The sequence below is a fragment of the Epinephelus moara genome, chromosome 22 (assembly GCF_006386435.1).
Source record: "Epinephelus moara isolate mb chromosome 22, YSFRI_EMoa_1.0, whole genome shotgun sequence".
In the NCBI taxonomy this organism is placed as follows: domain Eukaryota; kingdom Metazoa; phylum Chordata; class Actinopteri; order Perciformes; family Serranidae; genus Epinephelus; species Epinephelus moara.
In genome coordinates this window covers 1,671,623-1,693,183 of record NC_065527.1, presented here as the reverse complement: position 1 = coordinate 1,693,183, position 21,561 = coordinate 1,671,623, and the positions used below count along the sequence as shown (strand labels likewise).

Below are 21,561 nucleotides of genomic sequence, written 5' to 3'. Positions count from 1 at the left end.
TTTTTTCTCTTTCATTTTATAGTTGTAGTTTACTGATGTATGAACAGAGGTTACATAAAACCAGAGTGACCGTCCTCTACTGATCAATCAGACTGCAGTGTTCACAGCTCCACCTTTTAGTACCAGATCTGTGTGCTAGGTACCCCAACAGAGGGGGGACCAAACATGGGGACAGTACGGAACGCTTCTGTTGGGACCATCCACAACTTTTCACTGTGGAGGCAGAAACAATTTGAACTGAACAGCTCAGTGGAAACAGGGCTTATATCACATTGCTGCGTGCGGCGTATCATACTGCAGTGAAAGGTGCCTTTTTGCGTTGATGTCTGAAACCGAAATCACTGACAAAGCGGTGGTATTTGACAAGCTGGGAATGAGAACGGGCTGGACTCACTGCACCACAACTCCACCCTCTCATTAAAATAGGATTAATTCTGGCTCCAAACATACAAGATGGTGACAGTCCACAAACCAATGACTGTAGCTACGTCCATTATTTTATTCAGTCTGTGGGCTCCAGTCTTCACATAGTAAACTCAGGGTTAATCCACGTACACTTTCTCGTTGCATGCATGAGACTAACTAACGAGTTGTGGATCCTGTTAAAGGGTTAACCTTACTAAAGTGTAAAGAGGCCCAGAGATGCCATCCAATAGCTAAAAAATTCCCATGCTACATTTAGGACCAGAGTATGCAGACGAACCACAATTGCATGCTGCACAAAGTGTCCTTTCATTTAGAGGAAGAAAACAAAAGTTCCTGCAGCTAAAGGGCACGAGAGGACAGGACAGAGGACGGAGGTAACCATCACCCTTCATCTCCAAAGAACACTCTGGCAACACGTTGGTGCAACGGGCAACAACTTGATGGTACAGGTGGAGAATTAATGATGACAAAACAGAAACAGAACTGAGAGGTTTTCAGTTAAAACACAGACAGATCAGGGAGCTGTGTGGAGAAGACAGAGGTTGGTTAAAGAACAACTCCGTCATTCTTCCTATTGTTTTGTCTCCTCTCAGAAATAAAGCTTTAAAAAGAGTAGAAAAGAAATGAGGGGCATGGAGGTTAAATGCAGTCGAGACACACCTGTGTGTGCAGGTATTTCTCACCCACATGACAAGCAGAGCAGAGCGGCGAGATGCACAGAGAGAAACAGCGACAGAACATGAAAGATGAGGGCTGGAAGACGAGATGGGGCGAGGCGTAGGAGGGATAGATAGCGCAGACAAAAAGTCATCCTCCCTTTATCCAACTGCGTGTTGCCTAAGCCCTCTGCAGGGAGTCCATGGCTCTGACAGTGGCTCACAGTAAATGGGATCTTCAAAGGAGGACCAAGAGGAGAGCGTCTTAGCCCAGCTTACAGAAATCAAAAGGCTTAGGGCGAGCCTTACCCGGCAGCAGGATAAAGGAATATGGAATATCACAACCCGCACAAGACAGTCGTAATGAACATGGTGGGGAGATCTGCTGCTGGCTTTGTTCTCGAATTACACACAGTCCTATACAACGTGTTCCCCTCTGCTTCTACATCCCCTTTATATTCTCTAGACCAGAGTCACCTTCTCTCTGCTCTCACTCCCTCATTCTGTCATCACTTTACTTCACCTCTCAGTCCTTCATCGTCCCTAAAGTTACAGTCTTTGCTTTGTGCAGAGTCAAAGGCGTCAGGTCAGTGTGAATGTGACTGTGTATATGTGCAGATAGAAAGATAAATAACCAGCTGGTGATCCAAGGTCAAGAAGGAAGGAGAGGAAGCAGAGGGGAGTGTGAAGGTCTGTGATTTTAACAATATGTCACAATACTTCAGTTTACAGTGACAACGTTTACATGCACACTGGTACACCATTATTAATCTGAACATGACAATATTCTGAATTTCTGACAGGTCATGTAAAGAGCACTTCTGCACTTGCGCCGTCAGAAACCAACGAAATAAGGCGTGCTTTAATGTCGGCATGATATGTGGCTGAGGTGCTGTTATAGTTTAACAGCCCCTGGTGGCGTCAGGGGGAAACATGGCGGGACAAAGATGAAAGTTAAGGCAGCAAATGTCAGAGTGGGGCGGGATGGATGTTTTGCTGCCTCTCACAGCAGCTGGAGTCTGAGAAACAATAACTTCATTCACTGGGCCGACTGCCGGCAACTTTTAAGGTGGAACGTTAACTTGTAATGTTACTCAATGCATGAGTTGATGACGTGAATCCATCAGCACACCTTAAATTTCACTGTGACAACTTTGACCATCACTTTAGTTTTTATATGACACACACTTTTAGTAATGACTTTAAAAATATAGATTAATTTGGAGCGGATTATGTGAAGGTCATATATTCTAATCCTCACTTCCTGTGGGCTACAGCAACACTAAACCCCTGAGCTTGCCTGAGAAGGACTAAATGCACAAAGCTGCTATTTTTAAATATCCCATGGAGAGAGACTCTCACTGCAGCCTGTTCTATTTTGTTCTGAAAATGTGGGCGTGCAGCCTCGTTCTGTGGACGATAAACCAGGTGCAGACTTCCATCTGTGTCACCGCTGATGAGGAAATACAGCGAGTGCTGGACGGAGCAGTGAGTGACAACAACCCCGCCCACATTTAAGAGGACTGTCTGAACAGACCGAGGGTCTAGGTACCATGTCTGAAGGGTTACTGCTGGTTCCAAAGGTGCTGGACTGAAAGGGTTTGGTGGAGACGGGGCTTGTCAACAGTTTTTTTTTGTTTTTTTTGTTTTTTTTTTTAAATATTGTCTCTTTCAGAATAAGGGAATAAAACAGAATATTTTGTGCGTGTAAACGTGGTCAGTGACGGCAGTTTATTAGATGGATCATTGAGACAGTCTGATCAAAGCCAGCTGAGGTTCTCCCTCCACAGTGGACAGTCATGAAAAGGTAATATAAAACATCTGGAGACCCATCAGCAGAATGAAAGGATGACAGTGCAGAGTCAGTGTGTCTGTACAGATGTGTGTGTGTGTGTGTGTGTGTGTCTCCCTCTGTGTCACTGAGCACCTGTGGATGCAGCAGAGTGAGCTCACAGTGAGCTAATCTTATCGGCTGCAGCCTCCGTCCTCACACTCACATCACCACATGAACGGGCGTCTTTGTGACTCTGGAGCTCAGCTGGCAACGTCTCCACTCCCAACACTGTTTAACACTTTGTGTGCTCACACACACACACACACACACACACACACACACACACACACAGAGTCACTGATTACTAAAGCTTGTATTGATGAGCTGATAGTGGAACTGTGCAGAGTCCAGATTAAAAAGTCCTAATTTTGTCTTTGTCAACTGGAAAAACATTTTCCCTTTTTTCAGAGACGATTCATAAAGTCAGGGGCAGGTTATGAGACAGTGGCCCCCGGGCACGGGTAATCAAAAGACCCCTCCACCTCTCCTACAGAAGCAAGACACACAGACTTTATAGTTATTTAGCCTCTTTGGTTTGCTGTTCTTGTAGCCTTCCCTCTGTGGTTTTGTCACTTTGTCTCCTCCTTTTGTCTCTTTATGATTGTTGAGGCTAATTTATACAATGTAAAATGCCATAGGCTGGCGCTAATAATGTTAGCATGTTGTATTTGTGGGGAAAATGTGTCCAGATAAAGACAAGTGTTTGTCTGTGAATGCTGCGAGTTATAGTGAAGCTGATTTGTGTTTGAAACTGTCTCTATTAAGCCATGTTTAATGTGTGTTTAATGTGTTTGTGTGTTTAATGTGTGTTTAATGTGTGTTTAATTTGTGTTTAATTTGTGTTTAATGTGTGTTTAATGTGTTTATGTGTGTTTAATGTGTGTTTAATGTGTGTTTAATGTGTGTTTTGAATCAACTAAACTTTACAGCACTTCACAGAAACTCCACCGCCAACTAGTGTTTTGGAGGTGTAACTGCAGAGTGACACAGACACACCACCGCACAAGAATAAATGCTCACAACGGCGTAGGGTCTGCTGCACAAGTATAAATCCCGCTTAAAGTGTGGTGGTGTGGGATATATATATATATATATATATATATATTTATATACATATTTATACCATGGTCTGGGTGAATACTCGATTCTGATTGGCTGCAGGGTGTCTACACGTGAACCGTGTTTCGCGTCGGACGGTTCACGCCTCCGCGTCGTCCATTCATTTCTGATAATGGACACCTCGTCGGGCATTATCCCTTACATATATATATATCATGATATATATCTTATTAGATGAAACAAATATTAACAGCAGACCTGGAATTTGTTTTTTTTGTCCATAAAAGTGCCTCAAACATGAATCTCATCAGGCTCATTTTTCCTCACTCCGGAGTTAATGTTCAGTCAGAATTACAACACAGCTACCAATGTGCCGAATATAGAAGTTCGACTTTCAGTTAACGTGACTAACATTCAGCAGAACGATAAGACATAACGTGACCAAAGGTAACGTGACTAAACCTTTCATACAATAATACATGCAACAAATAAAGGTGCAGCAGACGCAGCAGCTTCACACTACACGGTCTCTGTGCTGCAGTCACTCAGCTCAGGGTGCAGCAGGCTCATGAACATGCATAAGATGCTCTCAGTGAATAGATCCTCACCATGTGCTCCCGAAATATGTCACGTCTGTGGTTTTGGTCATGATCCAAAGCAGACGCCCCGCCTGTGTCCTTCACACACCTGAGAGGTTGTTTATGTCGGAGATCACAACACTTCACAGGCTGGCAAACGACTGGACGTCACACGTTGAACGCCTGGCTCTGACTGTATGTTTGGTCAAGGTCATCCAAGGTGGTTTTGTTTTCTCATGTTTCCAGCTGGCTTTTCCTCAGTCGCTGACAGGCTCATTTTAAAGGGAGGTGTCAATGTGTCCAAATCTGGGATGTGTAAAAATCCTCTTTGAAACAGTTATAAAGTTGACAAGAGATTTGACCTCAAACCTCAAACAGCGTGAGCTCAACATCCAGCGGTGGACTGGGACAAAAAGTCGGCCTTCTTAACACTACATCGTGACTTCAGTATCATGATGATGTCGTATCGTGATTCCCACCCTTCATGGAAACTGGTGTTTTAAGTACATCACCACCCCCTGTATGGGCGAATGGCTGGTTTAATAACATGGAGGATTTCTCGAACATGTATTTTATCTCAATGGAGGAAAATTTGATCAAGGTAATTATCGTTATTGTTTTATCACCCAGCCCGAAGAGAATCACATCAACACAGCTGCACATGAACATGTGAGCACTGACATGTAACACAATCCACTCCTTCCTTCCTCCTCTTGCTCAATCTGCCTTCATTTTGGGGTATTGTGTAACAAAAAGCAGCTGCAATCACCTAAAAAAACTGGAGCCGAGCCTCGTTTCAAGATGTCGTGTGTTTGTGTGCTGGATGGTCGCTCATGCGTACGAAAATGGGCTGGAATGTAGGAATGCATTCACACCCCGAGTTTCTGAATAAACTGCTGGTGAATGAGGCGGCCACTACCGGGTAACAGAAGCACACACACACACACACACACACACACACACACACACACACACACACACACACACGGACATCGACCACCCTGACAGGGAATGAAATCAAGATGTGTTTGTGTCCACGTACACTCATTATCTGTCTCTCTGCACACACACTCACAGTCTTTATGTTTGGAGAGACTTTAAATGCTCAGTTTTGTTTCACTGAAAGTCGACACATCTTCATACCATTAACACGCAGGGTTCAGTAGGGTCAGCTGTTACCATGGAAACCAGCAGCATCATGGAGCCATCTCAGCCATGTTGGTGAAACACAAGATGCACCGAAGGCTGAACTGAACCATCAAGACCATTATAAATGAACCTGCTGTTGCAACATCAATCATTTGTGTATCAAGACCATTATAAATGAACCTGCTGTTGCAACATCAATCATTTGTGTAACCTTTGACCCCGTGGTCACATTGGTCACCGACGTGGAGGACTCCAGCCATGAAACTTTGCAGCCCGAGGATGAGGTGGCAGCCTACATGGAGTTCGGATCCTTTGGAGGTTTGATGTGGTGGAAGGNTGATCATGGTGCAGCTTTGACTGAGACATAACGACAGGTAACAGGTTGGTATGGGCAGGTGCAGGTTTTCAGAAATGGACCCATGCAGGACTGTGGTGCAGCTTCTGATCGGCTCCATCCATGACATCACTGGCCGCATGGTCGCTCATCCAGGCTCACGCAGGCAGCAACTCCCCACTGTAGCCGTTTTCGAGTGGATGAGCAGGAATGGGACAGCGTCTCAATATTCCTGCTCTGTCAGATCTGTTTATGGAAAAAGAGTCACCTGGTTGATTGGCGCTGTTCGGTATTCCAGCATTTAGCCAGGTTTAGGTGAAACAAAGGACATTACAGTTCCTGATATAGCGAAACTGATGTGGGCATGGAGGTCGTCAAGTTTATTATCTAACAAATGTAAAATAGCTGGCAAGACGCTCTGCAAAGAAGATCCTGCTAGCTGCTGGGATCACAACCGATGTTTCATTTCTCCATGCTTCCCCCGACGCCTCCTCCGATATAGAGATGGACACAGAGATGGTCCTGCTTGTTCATGTGGTCAGGTTTTAGCCATACGCCATCACCATCCAAAACTTTAGCACAACTTTGTCTGAGCTGCGGGAACTGACTGGAAACATCTGCGCCTTCAACAACAGGCTGCAGCATCAAACGGTTGTGTTTCTCTAATCTGGAAATCAAACTGCAACAGAAAACACACCCACAAGAAAAATGCACTGATGAGTCTCGCTCTGATTGTTATTGCTGTTTGGTTCCAGCTAATGTCGTCATATTTCATGCTGTCTAACGACACAATCAGATGGACACGTCCAACAAATGGACAGATAACTATGACAGCTGTCTAATGAACGAGGCAACACAGATGTGTGGAGAGTTTGTGGTGGACAAAGTGCTCCATCAGCATCTGTCCATCAACACTTTATCAGAAGTGACTTAAAATGTCAGCTTGATGCAAACAGTGCTGCAACAGTGGACGTGTTTTATTAAAACTTTGCCACATGGTTTAGCTCGCCTAGAGCCAAGTTGACTGTTAGAAAATGAAATGAAATTGTGTGTAGGCCAACATCAGCTTCATTTATGCCTTAAAGATGGTTAGTCACAGGTGTATGCTGGTGACACAGGTGACAGTCTTTGCCAAGGTGATGGAGAACGCACCAAAGCAACTGTAGAAATAAAAGAGACAGAAACATCTGGGCATCTTTAAATGAAATATTCTCATCACTTGTCAGAGGAAAGATGACAAGAACTCTGCTGCTGCAGGTAGACAGACTAAAACTCTTTCCATTGCTGCCAAAAACACATCCTCAAACCTCCAGTCTGAAACACCTCAGCTACTATATGACCGTCAACACAACAACATGAAGCTCCAGGAAATACACCCCACCAAAGGTGAGTCCTCCTCAGCTGCAGAGGTCGGCTGTAGCTCTGCACTGGCTAAACAACCAAAACTGGATTTAGGTCGGCTGTAGCTCTGCACTGGCTAAACAACCAAAACTGGATTTTACTGGTGGACAGCTGCAGACACAGAGAAGTGATGGAGCTTGTGGTTGGATATGTGGTGGATGAAATGTTGCTCCATGAGTGACTCTCATCTTTTGGGCAGAGCGTTGGGAAGATACCGCTCACAGGCAACAGAAGACCCCCAGGTAAATAGAAGCTATCAAACCTTAGCTACACTTAGTGGTGATCACCCTGACATTCACACAGAGACACATCTGAATTTGGGGAGATATGTTGGCAAGGCGTAATAAGTAAAGTGGTGTTGTTACTTTTGAGAGGAGTAACAAGTAATGAGTAATATATTACATTTTTAGAGTAACGAGCCGAACACTGATCAAAATGATTGTACAACCTAAAAACTGATAAATTCTAACCTCCAAATTCCACCAGATGCGTGTTGGTTGCGTCTCCGCTCCGGAACGGCAGCGGAGACGATACGTTTCAATTCTAGTCAATGTGTGTGTTTCCACCGGCTGCGGCTGTGCTGCGTTCCGGATCCGTCACAGCTGCGGCGCTCCGGAGCCCTCCGCAACAGATATGCAGGACTTCTATTTTTGCCGGACGCCGGAGCACAAAGCAGCAGATCGTGCGGGGCAGATAGTGCAGGGCAGGAAGTCGTGCACAGAAACAAAATAAAACATCCGGCTAATTTTCAAAATAAAATACACAGTGTTCACGGCGGATCATATTTCCCTGCACTACACCTTGAAAACGTCATAATGGGCGGAGGCAGGCCTGAAGTCAACAGGTCAGAGGTTTCAGACGTCATTTCACCCCGTTGACACCATGGACAAGGAGATGTTAATCATGGAGGTGCACCCAGATGTCTTCCTACTACTCCTCTGGTTTTGTGGTTGTTTATAGAAACGACATCTTGTTATATCGTGCAATTATGCGTGAATTCGCGAGATCTCGTGGGTCCTCGTGACTCCCGCTGTCCGGCGAAGCTGCAAACGCAGCCGATGGGCGTTGACGGACGGCGGAGCACGCAGCGGATAACCAGCGCAGCCGTTCCGCAACGGACACGCATCCAGTGGAATTCCAGCTTAACTGCGCAAGGAGAAACATCGCTCTCTGTAGTTGCTAAATGCTCCACTTTGTTAACCAGCTAGTCGTTAAATTTGTCGTCTATCTGCTGATTGGTGCCGAGCAGGTAGCGTACAGTTGGTTTTATTACTGAAAACAGCTGCCTGCTGAGACTGGAAATGAGGTTGGTGAGAGCAGAGCAGAGTTGTTGGGTCTAAAAAGCTGTGGAGAGCTGTCCAGTGAGTCCAGTGATAATTCTCTGCAACCGCTTTCAAGTTACACATAATAATTGGATCCATTGTTAAAAATAAAATATGGATTATTGAGGCAATGAAAATACTGACGATGGAGTGCACCTTCCTGAGTGGGACTTCCTCTGGGTGGCTAAAATACATCTCTTTCAAATCCTGTCTGAAAACACGTATTTTCAAGCTGCCATGTTCAGCCTGATCTAATGGTGACACAAGGATTTTGCACTGACGGTTACGTTATATGATGATATTACACATGATTTTTATAATTATGATTTATGTCTAGTTGTTTTATTAACAACATTAATTGTTTGACTTCATGATCTGTGGATACATTGCTGCTATTTTTTTTTTTAACAGCGTCTTGTAAGGTGTCCTTGAGTGCTTTGAAAGGCGCCTATAAATAAAATGCACCACTACTATTATTATTATTACAGCTGTAACGTTGCTACAAGTGTTTTGTGTCCAAAAAACTCAAGTCATTTTGTCAATAATAAAAGAGGCAGAAGAGAGACAAACAGAACTATGTGAGAAATGCAGGTCAAGTAAAAATAGTCCTGAGACACAGAAAACCTGAAACAGAAAGCAACACCTGAGACACAGAATGTCAGCGTCATCCTCTGAAGATGAATCTGACAATCAGTGTGTGTCAGTGTGTGTCAGTGTGTGTGAAACCTGTTTGTCTGGAGTTTCTGTTGCTTTGAGGACTGTTAACAGAGACAGGATCAGCTGTTTCCCTCTGCAGGTATTATGGTCTGGCAATAACAAGTCACAGGATCATACAATAATACGCACTCTCAGAGTCAGGATCACACACACACACACACACACACACACACACACACACACACTGTGGTACTGTGGAGGTTGGGACAAACTCAGAGTCTGTCCTCAATTAAAACCCTCAGTGACTCCTCATCTGTCAGCAGGACAAACAATCCACCGGAACAAACAGAGAGACAAACACACACTCGTGCCCACACACACCCCTCCTCTGCACACTGTGCAATAAGCAGGAAGCCTTGACGCTGACGAAGGTGAAGTCAGCACGGGAATATTGTCGATCTGCATCTGAAAAGCACCGTGGAGGACTTCACATGCACTCGAGCACACACACACCCAGCAGCACTTCTCCGACCGCTCACATTCCAAACATGACTGAATTTAAAAATCCAAGTGAAGTCAGTCAACGAGACGTCCTGCGCTCGTCTTACCTGTCTTCACTTTGTCTCTGTGTCCAAACAGCCAGAAACCTTTCGGCTTGTCCCTGCTGAGGCTCGGGGAGGGAGATGGAGGTGCAGAGAAGTTTCCCTCTGCCTGGACCTCCTTCTTCTTCTTCTGGAGGCTGTTCCCCATGGTGGGGCGTCTGCAGCCCCTACAGAGGGTCTGTCATCCTGCCGTCCTGTGACATTACATCTGTACTCCTTCTCTTACGTCCCCGCAGCCCCTCGCTCCTCTGCGTGGAAACACACCCTGAGTCAGAGTCAGTAACACGCTCCTCGATCCCTCTGGTCAAGTAATTCCTGCTGATTCAGTCCTGCTCCACACACACACACACACTCGGTGTAGTGTACGTGTGCTACAGACCCACTGACACCATTCCTGTAAAACAAACAGCTCTGATGATGTCACACAGATCCAGCACGCAAAAACACTCAAATCAGTCGTGTTCTCCGAGCCGACACACTCCCAGCCTGAACATCCAGCTGCTGAAGCTACGGCAGCATCCACCAAGTGTGTGTGTGACTGTGTTAGTGTGTAAGTGCCCCTCCCACTCTGCCTCTGTGATCGCTGAGCTGCCGAGCTGAGCGGTTTCAGTGTTGGAGGAGAGGAGGAGAAAACACAAACACACACATACACACACTTATCTGTGTAACATAGATCCTGTAATGATTCTCACACACACACACACACACACACACACACACACACACCTTCCTCTCAGCGTGTGTGTGTGTGTGTCCTGATCTCCTCTGTGAGTGAGCAGTCGTCTTTATTTTAAACCATTATAAGCAACGCTGACAGATTCTGTCAACACAACGTGGAGATGGAGAAAACACAGAGTCCTCCACACACACACACACACACACACACACACACACACACACACACACACACACACACACACACACACACAGAGATCAGTGGTGTTTATGTACCAATGAGCGACAAAAGCAGGTAATAAATACTGAGATAAAGGGAAGAGTGAAACTAAAAACAGAGCAGGGATGCTCAATAATTCAAGCAATCTTCACAGGTGCTGCTCTGCTGTCTGGCACCTTTTGAAATTCCTCACAACACACACACACACACACACACACACACACACACACACACACACACACACACACACAGAGTTGGATCAAAACTAAAGAGAGCAGGATATGTGCCAGTCAACCGGTCGGACAGATGAAAGCTTGTGTTGAGATGGGAACATTCCTGCTCAGAGGAAACACAGATGCTGAGCCAGACAGGTGAGAAACAGGAACAGAGATGATGATGATGATGATGATGATGATGATGATGATGGTGGATTCCAGAGAAGCAACGTTACTTCAGTTTAACAGAGCAACGACACGTGAGATGTGATGTGAGGCGACGTTTAGCAAACATGAGGCAGCAAATATAGACAGGAAGCACTTAGGGGAGGGAATCACCTGAAGACCCACGATACCATATGACTGTGATATTTACCACACATATACGGTATATATTTACCTCCTGAGATAAAGTTTTCAGTCTGTTCATCGACTTTAATCATTTTTATTGCAGCAAAATGTGACACAGAGCAGACAGACTGACCAACACTGTCATAACACCTGCAGACACCTGCAGACTGAACTGTGGGCAGATTTAACGCCCTATAGAGGACAGATTCCCTAACGTCACCTACAGGTACACTGCAGGAGGTCTGCAGTGTTTGCTCCAGTGTGACTTTGGTGTCCCGCTCTAGTCTGGAGGACGTGAGACAGCGTCTCCTGTCCTCTGTCAGATAATGTCCCGCTCTAGTCTGGAGGACGTGAGACAGCAGTAATACATCATCATCTTCCTCATTCCTTACGTTCTGTTCCCTCTCTGTCTCTTAACAGTGTTGAACAGTCCCTGAATTCCATGATGACTTGGCAGGGTACGTCCCACAGTGATGATGTCATGACCTTTACCATCAATAAAGGCCGGTGACACCTCTCCCAGAGCTGGAGGATCGATAACAGTCATCCAACCAGATTGAGGTCAGAGAGAAACATGGAGGAAGAGGAGTGACACGGACACCCTCAGCATGTAGCACGCTGCTCACATCACGTGAACGAAACGGAGCAAGAGGAAGGGAAGACGATGATGAAGAGGAATAAAGTGAAACCACACTCCTCCTCCTCATCACGGCCACCCTGATCACGTTTCCTCTCCACCCCCCCGCCTCTGCTGTGTGGAAGATAAAAAGCTCCAATAAAAAGCAGATTTACTGAGTGGGGGAGTCGTGAGGAAGAGGAGATGTGCCGCACTACTGAGCAAAGAATTTACTATCCCTCGTTTATCTGGAACAAGAATTGATTTGGTGTCTGAAGAGCAGGAGGAGTTTCTGTGAATTTCCAAACATGAACGCTTGTGTTCGAATGTATCTGTGTGACAGAGAGATGAAAGATTAAAGGATGACATCACTCGCTCTTCATCGCTGAGTGTAAAATGATCTGCAATAAAGGAGAGATGCAGCCTCTTAATGTAGCTCCACCAGAACCACACCCAGTGCATTTGTGCTGGTGGAGTACTGTGAGCTGTGGGAGTGCACTCAGATAGAGTGTGTGTGTGTGTGTGTGTGTGCACCCTGCCTTCACCTACAACGTGCCAAACATGCCCCAGATACATTTAAATATGAGTGTGATCAAAGTGTGTGTCATTGTCAGCACAGATTTTCGGCTTTGACAGCTGCAGGGAACTCAAAAGAGAGCGCAGCGAGCCAGGCCAAGTGCATGTGAGCGTGCACGTAGGCATGTTCACATTAAAGGACGTTTGTGTGGAGGAATGTGGTTGTTAGGGACTAGTCTTCAGGAGCAGTGGTTGTCAGGGTGACCATCACCAGGGCCTTGAGACGGGATGAGAAAATGCACCTTTGTAAATGTTTCTGTGTGAACTCATTGGAGAGTGTGTGACTGAGACCAGGGCCGGCTGAGAGTGGGGGGGGGGGGGGGGGGGGGGGCCTGGAGTAGAATGTTTGTTCAAAAAGACGTTGCAAAATAAAATACTAGCAGTCATCACAGGCTGACCTATATGACACTGATGCCATCTATTCTCCTTAATGCAGCTCTTTACAGTTTCATTTCCACATCCAGTGAATCAGCCCAGCACTCCCATCTTGTGGCAAAGCTCTGCCACCACAATAAGACGCCTGAGGACACAGTCACTGATGCAAAGCACTCAATAGCATCCAGCTGCAGGTTCAGTCTAACCTGTGCCAGAGTCCTGCATCAGGTCAGGTGCCTGATGGGTAACCCTCAAAAAGTTGTGTAACAGGTAAAAACATGTATAAATTCACACACACAAAAAGAGAACTATACGCAGGTGGGCAGCAGGTGAGAACAAAAATATATTTTTAATTTTTCAGAATAAAACAAAGTCAAAAGATGTGCAGTATATGTTTGATATTTTGACATCTAATCAAAAAAAGGTAATAAAAAAAATAGTATTTAAATGTCAGAAAAAACATCTTGATAAAACGTCCAACAAAATGTTGATGAAATGTCCGAAAAAATAAAATAAAATAAAATGTAAAAAAAAAAAAAAAAAAAGTTAATGAAATGTTTGAAAAATATTATGAAAATTTCTGAAAAAATATTAAAAGAAATGTTGGAAAAAAAATAAAATAAAATGTCCGAAAAATGTTATGAAAATTCTGAGAAAAAAAAAAAAAAAAAAAGGTTAATAAAATGTAAAAAAGTTAATGAAATGTTTGAAAAATATTATGCAAATTTCCAAAAAAAAAAATATGAAAAGAAATGTTGGAAAAAAATAAAAATAAAATGTCCGAAAAATGTTATGAAAATTTTTGAAAAAAAAATGTTAATAAAATGTAAAAAACTTAATGAAATATTTGAAAAATATTATGAAAATTTCCAAAAAAATTTTTAAAAGAATTGTCTGAAAAATAATAATACAATTTCTAAAAAATGTTATGAAAATTTCTGAATAGTTAATAAAATGTAAAAAAAAGTTGATGAAATGTTTGAAAAATATTATGAAAATTTCCAAAAAAAAATTTAAAAGAATTGTCTGAAAAATAATAATAAAATTTCTAAAAAACGTTATGAAAATTTCTGAATAGTTAATAAAATGTAAAAAAGTTAATGAAATGTTTGAAAAATATTATGCAAATTTCCCAAAAAAATATGAAAAGAAATGTTGGGGAAAAAAAAAAAAAAAAGTCCGAAAAATGTTATGAAAATTTCTGAAAAAAATGTTAATAAAATGTAATAAAGTTAATGAAATGTTTGAAAAATATTATGAAAATATCCCCAAAAAATATTAAAAGAAATGTCCGAAAAATGTTATGAAAATTTCTGAAACAATGTTCATAAAATGTTGGAAAACATTATTAAAATGTTGTAAAAAAGGTATTGAAAGGAGCATGCTAACATGTTTCCTAACCTGGCAGTGATTGAATGTTTTCACCATCCAGTCAAAGAGACGTCCAATTCAAGAACGGAGAACCAGCTTCATGTGAGGGACTGGAGCCTGGGGGGGTCTGATCATGGTGCAGCTTTGACTGAGACATAATGACGGGTAATGAGTCAGTTTTTATACTGAGCTTTATGGGTATGGGCAGGTGCAGGTTTTCAAAATGGATCCGTGCAGGACTCAGATGCAAATGTGCGCCATCTACAGGCATGGAGAGTAACGGGTGGTACAACTACAATTTTTCCTTTGTTGCAGCTGCTGTTTGTTTTTCAGGTAATAACTTGCAAAATGGAAAGAGTTTTGTTACTTGCAGCATATTTTCTGCTGAAGATTGGAAAAAGTACAAAATGTACACTGCTCTAAATCAGGAAGTCTTCATAGGTAGACCCAGACCATCGGACCAGAGACCTGACCTGCTGGAGTAATTTCGCAATCACTTTATCTGGGTGTGTTCGTCTGACTTTGAGAAATTTGATTTAGTACGATTTCAGTCAGATTAATGTCTACATGTATTTTAAAAGTTTGGTTTAAGTCGAACTGACACAATAAATCAATTTCCTCTACTGTCACGTACAGCGTATGTTGTATCTGACACGAAAAATGTTTTTAACAGTAGAACGGCATTTTTAGTGTCAATTTTAACTACAAGTTTGACAGGTCCACAGACCTAGAACGGGGTTTGGGTCTCTCTGCTCTTGGACATGGACCAGGTTGGGTCTGTAATGTCTCGGGTAAAAGTGGGTTGGGTAAATATATTTTTTAAAGTTATCAGTTCCAATCAGATCACGGAACAAATCCCAGGTCCATTAAAGTTTGTGTCTGTCATGTTTGACTCTTAATGTCACTGTGAGTTCTCAGACCTTCTGCTTAGTCATAAGAACTACAGGATCCTATTCAAATATAATTTAGACCCGACTATATTTGGAAACATGTCATTTTGACTTTTTCTCCACAGTACTTCACTGAAAGTGTCGTCACATTGTTGTGTGCTCAACAGCCTCTAACCTGTTGTCTGGCCTGTCTGTGACGTCAAACGTGACACACCATAAAGAATCACGCACACAGAAAGGCATACTGGTCTGCGACAGAGCCCTGTACATGATTCTGGTCCACTGGTCCTGGGGAAGGAGTCTATTTTTAGCAGGTTTTCACATGCTAACGCACTACCTTTGGTAGAAAGAAGGTGGAATACTTGTTGCTTGCAGGTGGAGCAACTTTAAATTGCAGTAGTTATGTCTGTACAGATGTCCCCTGCAGGTCTAACCTGCTGATGTTACTGTCCTCACCTACTGGTGGGACAGTATGTGAAGAACTTGACTAAAATCAATGAACAGCTCTCTGCGGGCCGCTAAATATAGATCTGTGAATTTGGGCTTGAGAGGGAAGAGGCCGGTCAGGTGATAAATCAAAGTATAGCGTCGCAGCTTAAAGCAGAAACAAACACGTCAGTGATAAAGTCACTTCCTGGTGATGTTTCAGAACACACTGTAAATGGTCGCTGATGTCACTTCACTCAGGACCAACTGGATTCCTCAGCTGCTTTGTCATCGTCTGCTCTGTTCTCCTCTGCAGCTGGATCAGGTAAACAGCGCTCAGCAGGTGTATCTGTTACAGCACGTTATGTAACAGCAGCCACACACACAGTCTTCAGGGTAAATCAGTTGTATATCCCTGTGTATACACACTCCCACTCCCTCTGTCCCACGCTGATGTCTTCCAGCTGCCTCTCCGCCACATCAAACACACTCTCTGTCCTATAAAACAACCCATTAGCTCTTATTCCATAAACATACTGTACCTCTGCAGAGGAGCTCTGGAGCTGATCATAGGTACGTTTTAGAAACCTCTTCCTGTGGTGTATCAGTGTGTTATCTGCATGAGGTGTCACAGGGAGTGTGTGTGCACGAGTCTCTAAAGAAATAATCTGTAAATCCTGTTTGACCTCTATCCAACTGAATACAGTACAAAGGTATCAAACGTTCAAACTGATAAACTTTATTATTTCTCCTTGATGCTGCAACACGCTGTGGAAAAAGTTGGGACAGGAGCGTTTCCCACCTTTTCTTTTAGCAACACTCAGTCAGTGTTTGGGAACTGAGGACAATAACTGTTGAAGTTTTGAAAGTGACATTTTTTTCCAGGGTTCAACGTTTCATCATGTTCCACACATGTTCAGTGGGAGACAGGTGTGGACTGCAGGCAGGTCAGTCTGGTACCTGCACTCTGTCACTACGAAGCCACGCTGTTGGAACACGTCACAACGTGTCTCATTGTCTCGCTGGAATAAGACGGGACATCCCTGAAAAAGACGTCGTCTGGATGGCAGCGTATGTTGCTCCAAAACCTGTATGTGCCGTTCAGCATTCATGGTGGAGCCAGGTCTCACTCCAAAGTCTTTGAAATCCAGCGCTTGGACAGTGACCTGCAGCGTCAGAAACCAACAAAAAAAGGCGTCCGTTAACGTCGGCATGATACACGGCTGCTTGCCGTTATATTTTAACGTCCCCCAGTGGCGTCAGGGGGAAATGTGCCGGGACAAGGACAAAAGTTAAGGCGACGAAAGTCCGAGTGGGGTGGGCAGGTCCAGCAAACACCATCTTTCGCCTGAGAGAGCAGTGTTTGCCTCACACAAGATTGAAAAGCCAAACCCTGTTCTTTTCTCATAAACCTAACCATGTGCGTTAGAAAAAAAAAAAAAGTCAGTTGGCAGTGTTGTACCGACGAAGTGCTTTTATTTTGAAAGAGACTGTATCAAACTGTACATTTCCTGTGAAAACAGAAGTGTATTTTGAAAACAGACAATGCATGTAACAGGCTGAAGTTGACACGGCGTCCCAGAACGTCATCAACCAACACACCCAGGGTACCTTGGACGCCATATGTGGACGTGGAAAGTCCATGACCAAACGTGGACATGTGACGAGGTCACAGTGAGGATGATGATGGATGGAGCCTTCACAGATGCGGAGTTACCCATGATGCACCTCCATCCCATCACAGATGCTTTGAACGTTGAGCTGGTAACAGTCTGGATGGTCCCGGAGGACACGACGTCCATGATGTACAGGTCAGACCACTTTGTGTCAGTCCGTCTCAGATGAGCTCAGAGATGTGGGCGGAGCATGGTAGAGTCTGAACTGTCATTGGTTGATGCAGCGATGCGTTTACTGACAGCGGTTTTCCAAAGTGTAGTAAAATCCTTTATACACTCATGTTGGTTTTAATGCAGTGCAGTCTGAGGGGTCAAAGGTCACAGACATTTAATACTTGTTTTCAGCCTTGTTCCTTACAGGCAGAGATTTCTCCAGATTCTCCGACTGTAAATTTCTTGCTGTGGTGCTTTGAGAAACTTTCTTAAACTGTTGGACTGTTTGCAGAAGCAGTTTTTCACACAGTGGTGATCCTCAGGCCGTCCTCGCCTGTAAAGCCTTTCGAGGATGTCCCTAATTTATACCCGGTCATGATCAGCTGTCACCAATTATCCTGTTCACCTGAGGAATGTTCCAAACAGGTGTTTTTTGAACACACCACAACTTTCTCAGTCTTTTGTTGCTCCTGTCCCAACAGTTTTAGAACATAAAATAGAATAAAATAAAATAATAATAGAGCAGGTGCCACATTCACAAAGGCTGTGTCCTTGCCCCAGTCGCCGCAGGTTCGATTCCAACTCCAGCCCTTTGCTGCATGTCATCCCTCCTCTTTCTTTGCACATTTCACGCTACACTTTCCGATCTAATAAAAAGAGCAAAGTGCCCAGAATGTGATCTTTGACACAATAAAGTTCATCAGTGTGAACACTGAATATTTTGTCTTTGGTCTGTATTTAATTGAATATAGGTCAAAACAAATTTGCACATTGTTTCCTGTTTGTATTTACAGTGGCCCCATTTTTTTGGGATTGGGTTTGTATTAAAAATTGTGTTCTCTGCTGCGCCTGTGTGCAGATGGGCCGTAACATCATGAGGCTGAAATTAAATCTGATTAACGCAGACGCATGAACAGTGGGGGTGTGTGTGTGTGTGTGTGTGGGGGGGGGGGCTGTGTGTGTGTGACCTCAATTCTTATCATGCTTTCTCATTCTCTCTATGATCGTCTTTTCATTCTCCCACTCTGCTGCAGCACGTCTCCGCAGGCTGCTCTACTGTACGTCCTCACATTAAACGCAGTTTCACTCCGACACCGAGCCTCCTGCTGCCGCACAGTGCTGTTGCCTGGGTGACGTTTACCTCACCGGCACGGCTTTAGGTCCGCGGTGATGGATGAGGGTCGGAGGTATCTGCTTACCCAGGTAAAATTACCTCGCTCATCAAAGTGTGTGTGTGTGTGTGTGTGTGTGTGTGTGTGAGTGAGCGGTGAATGATGTTCGCAGGGAACACTGTGAAGTTGCATTAAACTTTCACACTGCTCCCTGTGTGCGGCGTGCCTTTCTTTACCCTCTGCTCGCCGCCTTCATCCTGTCACCCTGTATTAAAGTGGCCCTGAGTTGTGGCCTGTAATAGAGCTCAGGCTGTGTACAACCTTCTCTGTGTAATGAGCTGTTGGCTCCTCAATTACTCTGCGAGCTCTGTAATCTGCATTACAGTTTGTGAATCTACACAGCCTGACTGTGTTTTGTGATGTGGCAGCCACACACACACACACACACACACACACAGATCGAGGACATCAAGAAAAGAATGGGATCCATTACAAACAGATTTACAAAGCCTGCATCTGTGACACAATAAAAACTATTCTCACACAAACACACAGCTTCACACATGTAGAAAACAATGACGGGATCCCAGAGATCGTGCAGAATGACCTCACTGCTCAAACAGCCAGCAGCCGAAGACGGGCCGCGCTGGACAAAGCAGGTAGTTGCGGGGGCTCTATACGCCCTTGTGTGTGTGTGTGTGTGTGTGTGTGTGTGTGTGTGGAGGTGATGTAATGAGCGCTGGCGCTGGGTTGGCGCCGCCCTAAGCCCAGCAATATGCTGCTGACACACAAACACAGAGACACCCTCTGATACACACCGTCACACAGCGCCGTAGATGTCCACACACAACTTTAAACACACACTGATTACACAATAAGGAGCAGTGAAGACGGACACACCCTCAGCGGCGCTGAGCAGAGGGTGTTAGCCAATCAGAGAAGCAAATCAAAAACCGTAATATGCTGTAATGAAAAGGCAAAGAGACATAGGTGTGTGTGTGTGTGTGTGTGTGTGCTGAGAAGTCGCTCTAATTAAAAAAGCATTGAGAGACTGTTCCCTAAGAGTCCTCTCAAGGCTGAATGGGGCTTTGTGATTCCTTGTAATCTCTCCTCTCCATCGCATAACTCCAGGTCCAATCTGGCATCCAGGCTGCCACACATACACGCTAAGAGACCTCCACACACACACACACACACACACACACACACACACACACACACACACACACACACACACACACGCGCGGCTCTGATGCACGGCTCTCAGGAATTCAGCACATCAAAGAGTGTTATTTTTTTTATAGGAGAGGAATCTCTGTAAAATATAGCCGGCAGTCAGCGCTGGGCTGCAGAGCTGCAGATCACAGACGAGCAGATCGGAGCAGTCATGCAGGGGTGACACAGCCAATGGAAACACACCAACAAAGACACATTATGGTGACAGCTACATGTCACTGCGACAGAGACAAGAGAGAGAGAGAGAGAGTAGGGTCACTGTGTTTGGAACATCACGTCAAACGTCTGGACACTACGACAAATATGAATCTTCTGTGTCTGACATGTAGTTTCCTCGTACATGCAACACTTCCTCTATGACACACTTATGAATCAGTTTGCATCACTGTGATTAACATCTGTTATATGAGCGAAGGAAATATAGATTTCTTTTGCTCCATGTGGGAATTACTGAGGCCACTACATCAAACAGAAACACGCTCAGATGAAATGGTGGAAACAGAAAGTGCTGCACTAAGAAGCAGTGAAAGGGAAGCTTCACTATTTTTTAACCTGGACGCTTTTTTCCAATGTTTTTGAGTCTAAGTGGCCAATTTTTGAAATTGCTCTCATATTGAGAGAGATAGAGGGGAACACTTTAGTCAACGTAAATTGCTCAATTGCCTGTAGAGATTACAACCTGTTTGGCTTCTGCAGCTGCAGCGTTCTCTCTCAATATCAGACCAATTTAAAAAGCTGTTGCCTCCATTAGTCGCTTAGGGTGCTTTCTAGGGTTGGGTACCGTTCATAATTGAACCAATACGGTACCGGTACTGGTATCTGGAATTCGGTACCGGTACCAAACGGTACCTTATTTCGGTACTTTTTAACCCTATGGGCCCTAGGCATTTTTGGGGTATTTTTACTGCTTTACTTTTAAGCTCATATCACAGTCATTATAAAGGCTACATACACATGCTATATCTTGTTTTTTTCAGGACAATCTGGGCTAACCAGATTTGCCATCATTCCGTGTCCTCCTATGTGCCTGTATTTTATATTAATTTTTATATCAATGAAAAAACAAAAACAAATTCGTGTGACTAAATTCTTACATTTTTACATGTATCTCACCATAGCAAGTTGGAAGTTGACATATTCTGCCATATATGAAGAGGGGAGACTCTCTGGAATCTGGCAATATAAGAACCATGATGCTGGGACATTCTGTCACTTCACAGCTGTCCAAAACATGTGGTTTGTGCCAGGCGGACATGATTGCCAGTCTTTTTTCATTATTGCAAGAAATTCCATTGACTCATTCACAAGTCAAAAATGTGTTTTATCTGAAAGAAACATGCAATATTTACACCTAAGATCATAGAAAATAGTCAACCAAGTGCAGTGATGTCCTCCAAGATAATATTTGTTTTTCAGTTTCAGTTATATATTGGGGGGACATTTTGGGCATTGGTGGGGGGGCATGTGTCCCACTCAATGTATATGGTGACTACGGCCCTGTCAGCAAGCATTAGGCTGCAGTTGTCTGGGTGCGCAAAGGTGAAGTGGCTGGTCTTGTCATACAAAGTTTGATGGAGTGTCAGCTGGACAATATGGAGATATTTGCATCTTGAAAGCCGGACTACAAATGTGGATAGACAGGGAGAAACAC

At 44.1% G+C, this 21,561-nt stretch overlaps 1 protein-coding gene and 1 long non-coding RNA gene across 3 annotated transcripts in view; one reads left to right on the top strand and one right to left on the bottom strand.

The window, feature by feature from the left end:
* The window catches only part of LOC126384510 (uncharacterized), a 250,992-nt gene extending 247,219 nt beyond the window's left edge, over positions 1 to 3,773 (top strand). Inside the window, exon 3 of the long non-coding RNA XR_007569294.1 lies at positions 2,631 to 3,773. This is a non-coding gene — a long non-coding RNA (uncharacterized LOC126384510). The remainder of the gene's footprint in view (positions 1 to 2,630) is intronic.
* kiaa1522 (KIAA1522 ortholog) overlaps positions 1 to 21,561 on the bottom strand; it is a 54,916-nt gene that overhangs the window by 27,592 nt on the left and 5,763 nt on the right. The window contains exon 1 of one of the 2 annotated variants that reach the window (XM_050035404.1): positions 10,025 to 10,561. The exons of the other annotated variant lie outside the window; for it this stretch is intronic. Within the exon in view, the coding sequence (XP_049891361.1) occupies positions 10,025 to 10,166 (142 nt within the window). The 5' untranslated portion in view covers positions 10,167 to 10,561. Of the gene's footprint in view, positions 1 to 10,024; positions 10,562 to 21,561 lie in introns of those variants that run through there. 2 annotated transcript variants of the gene reach the window in all.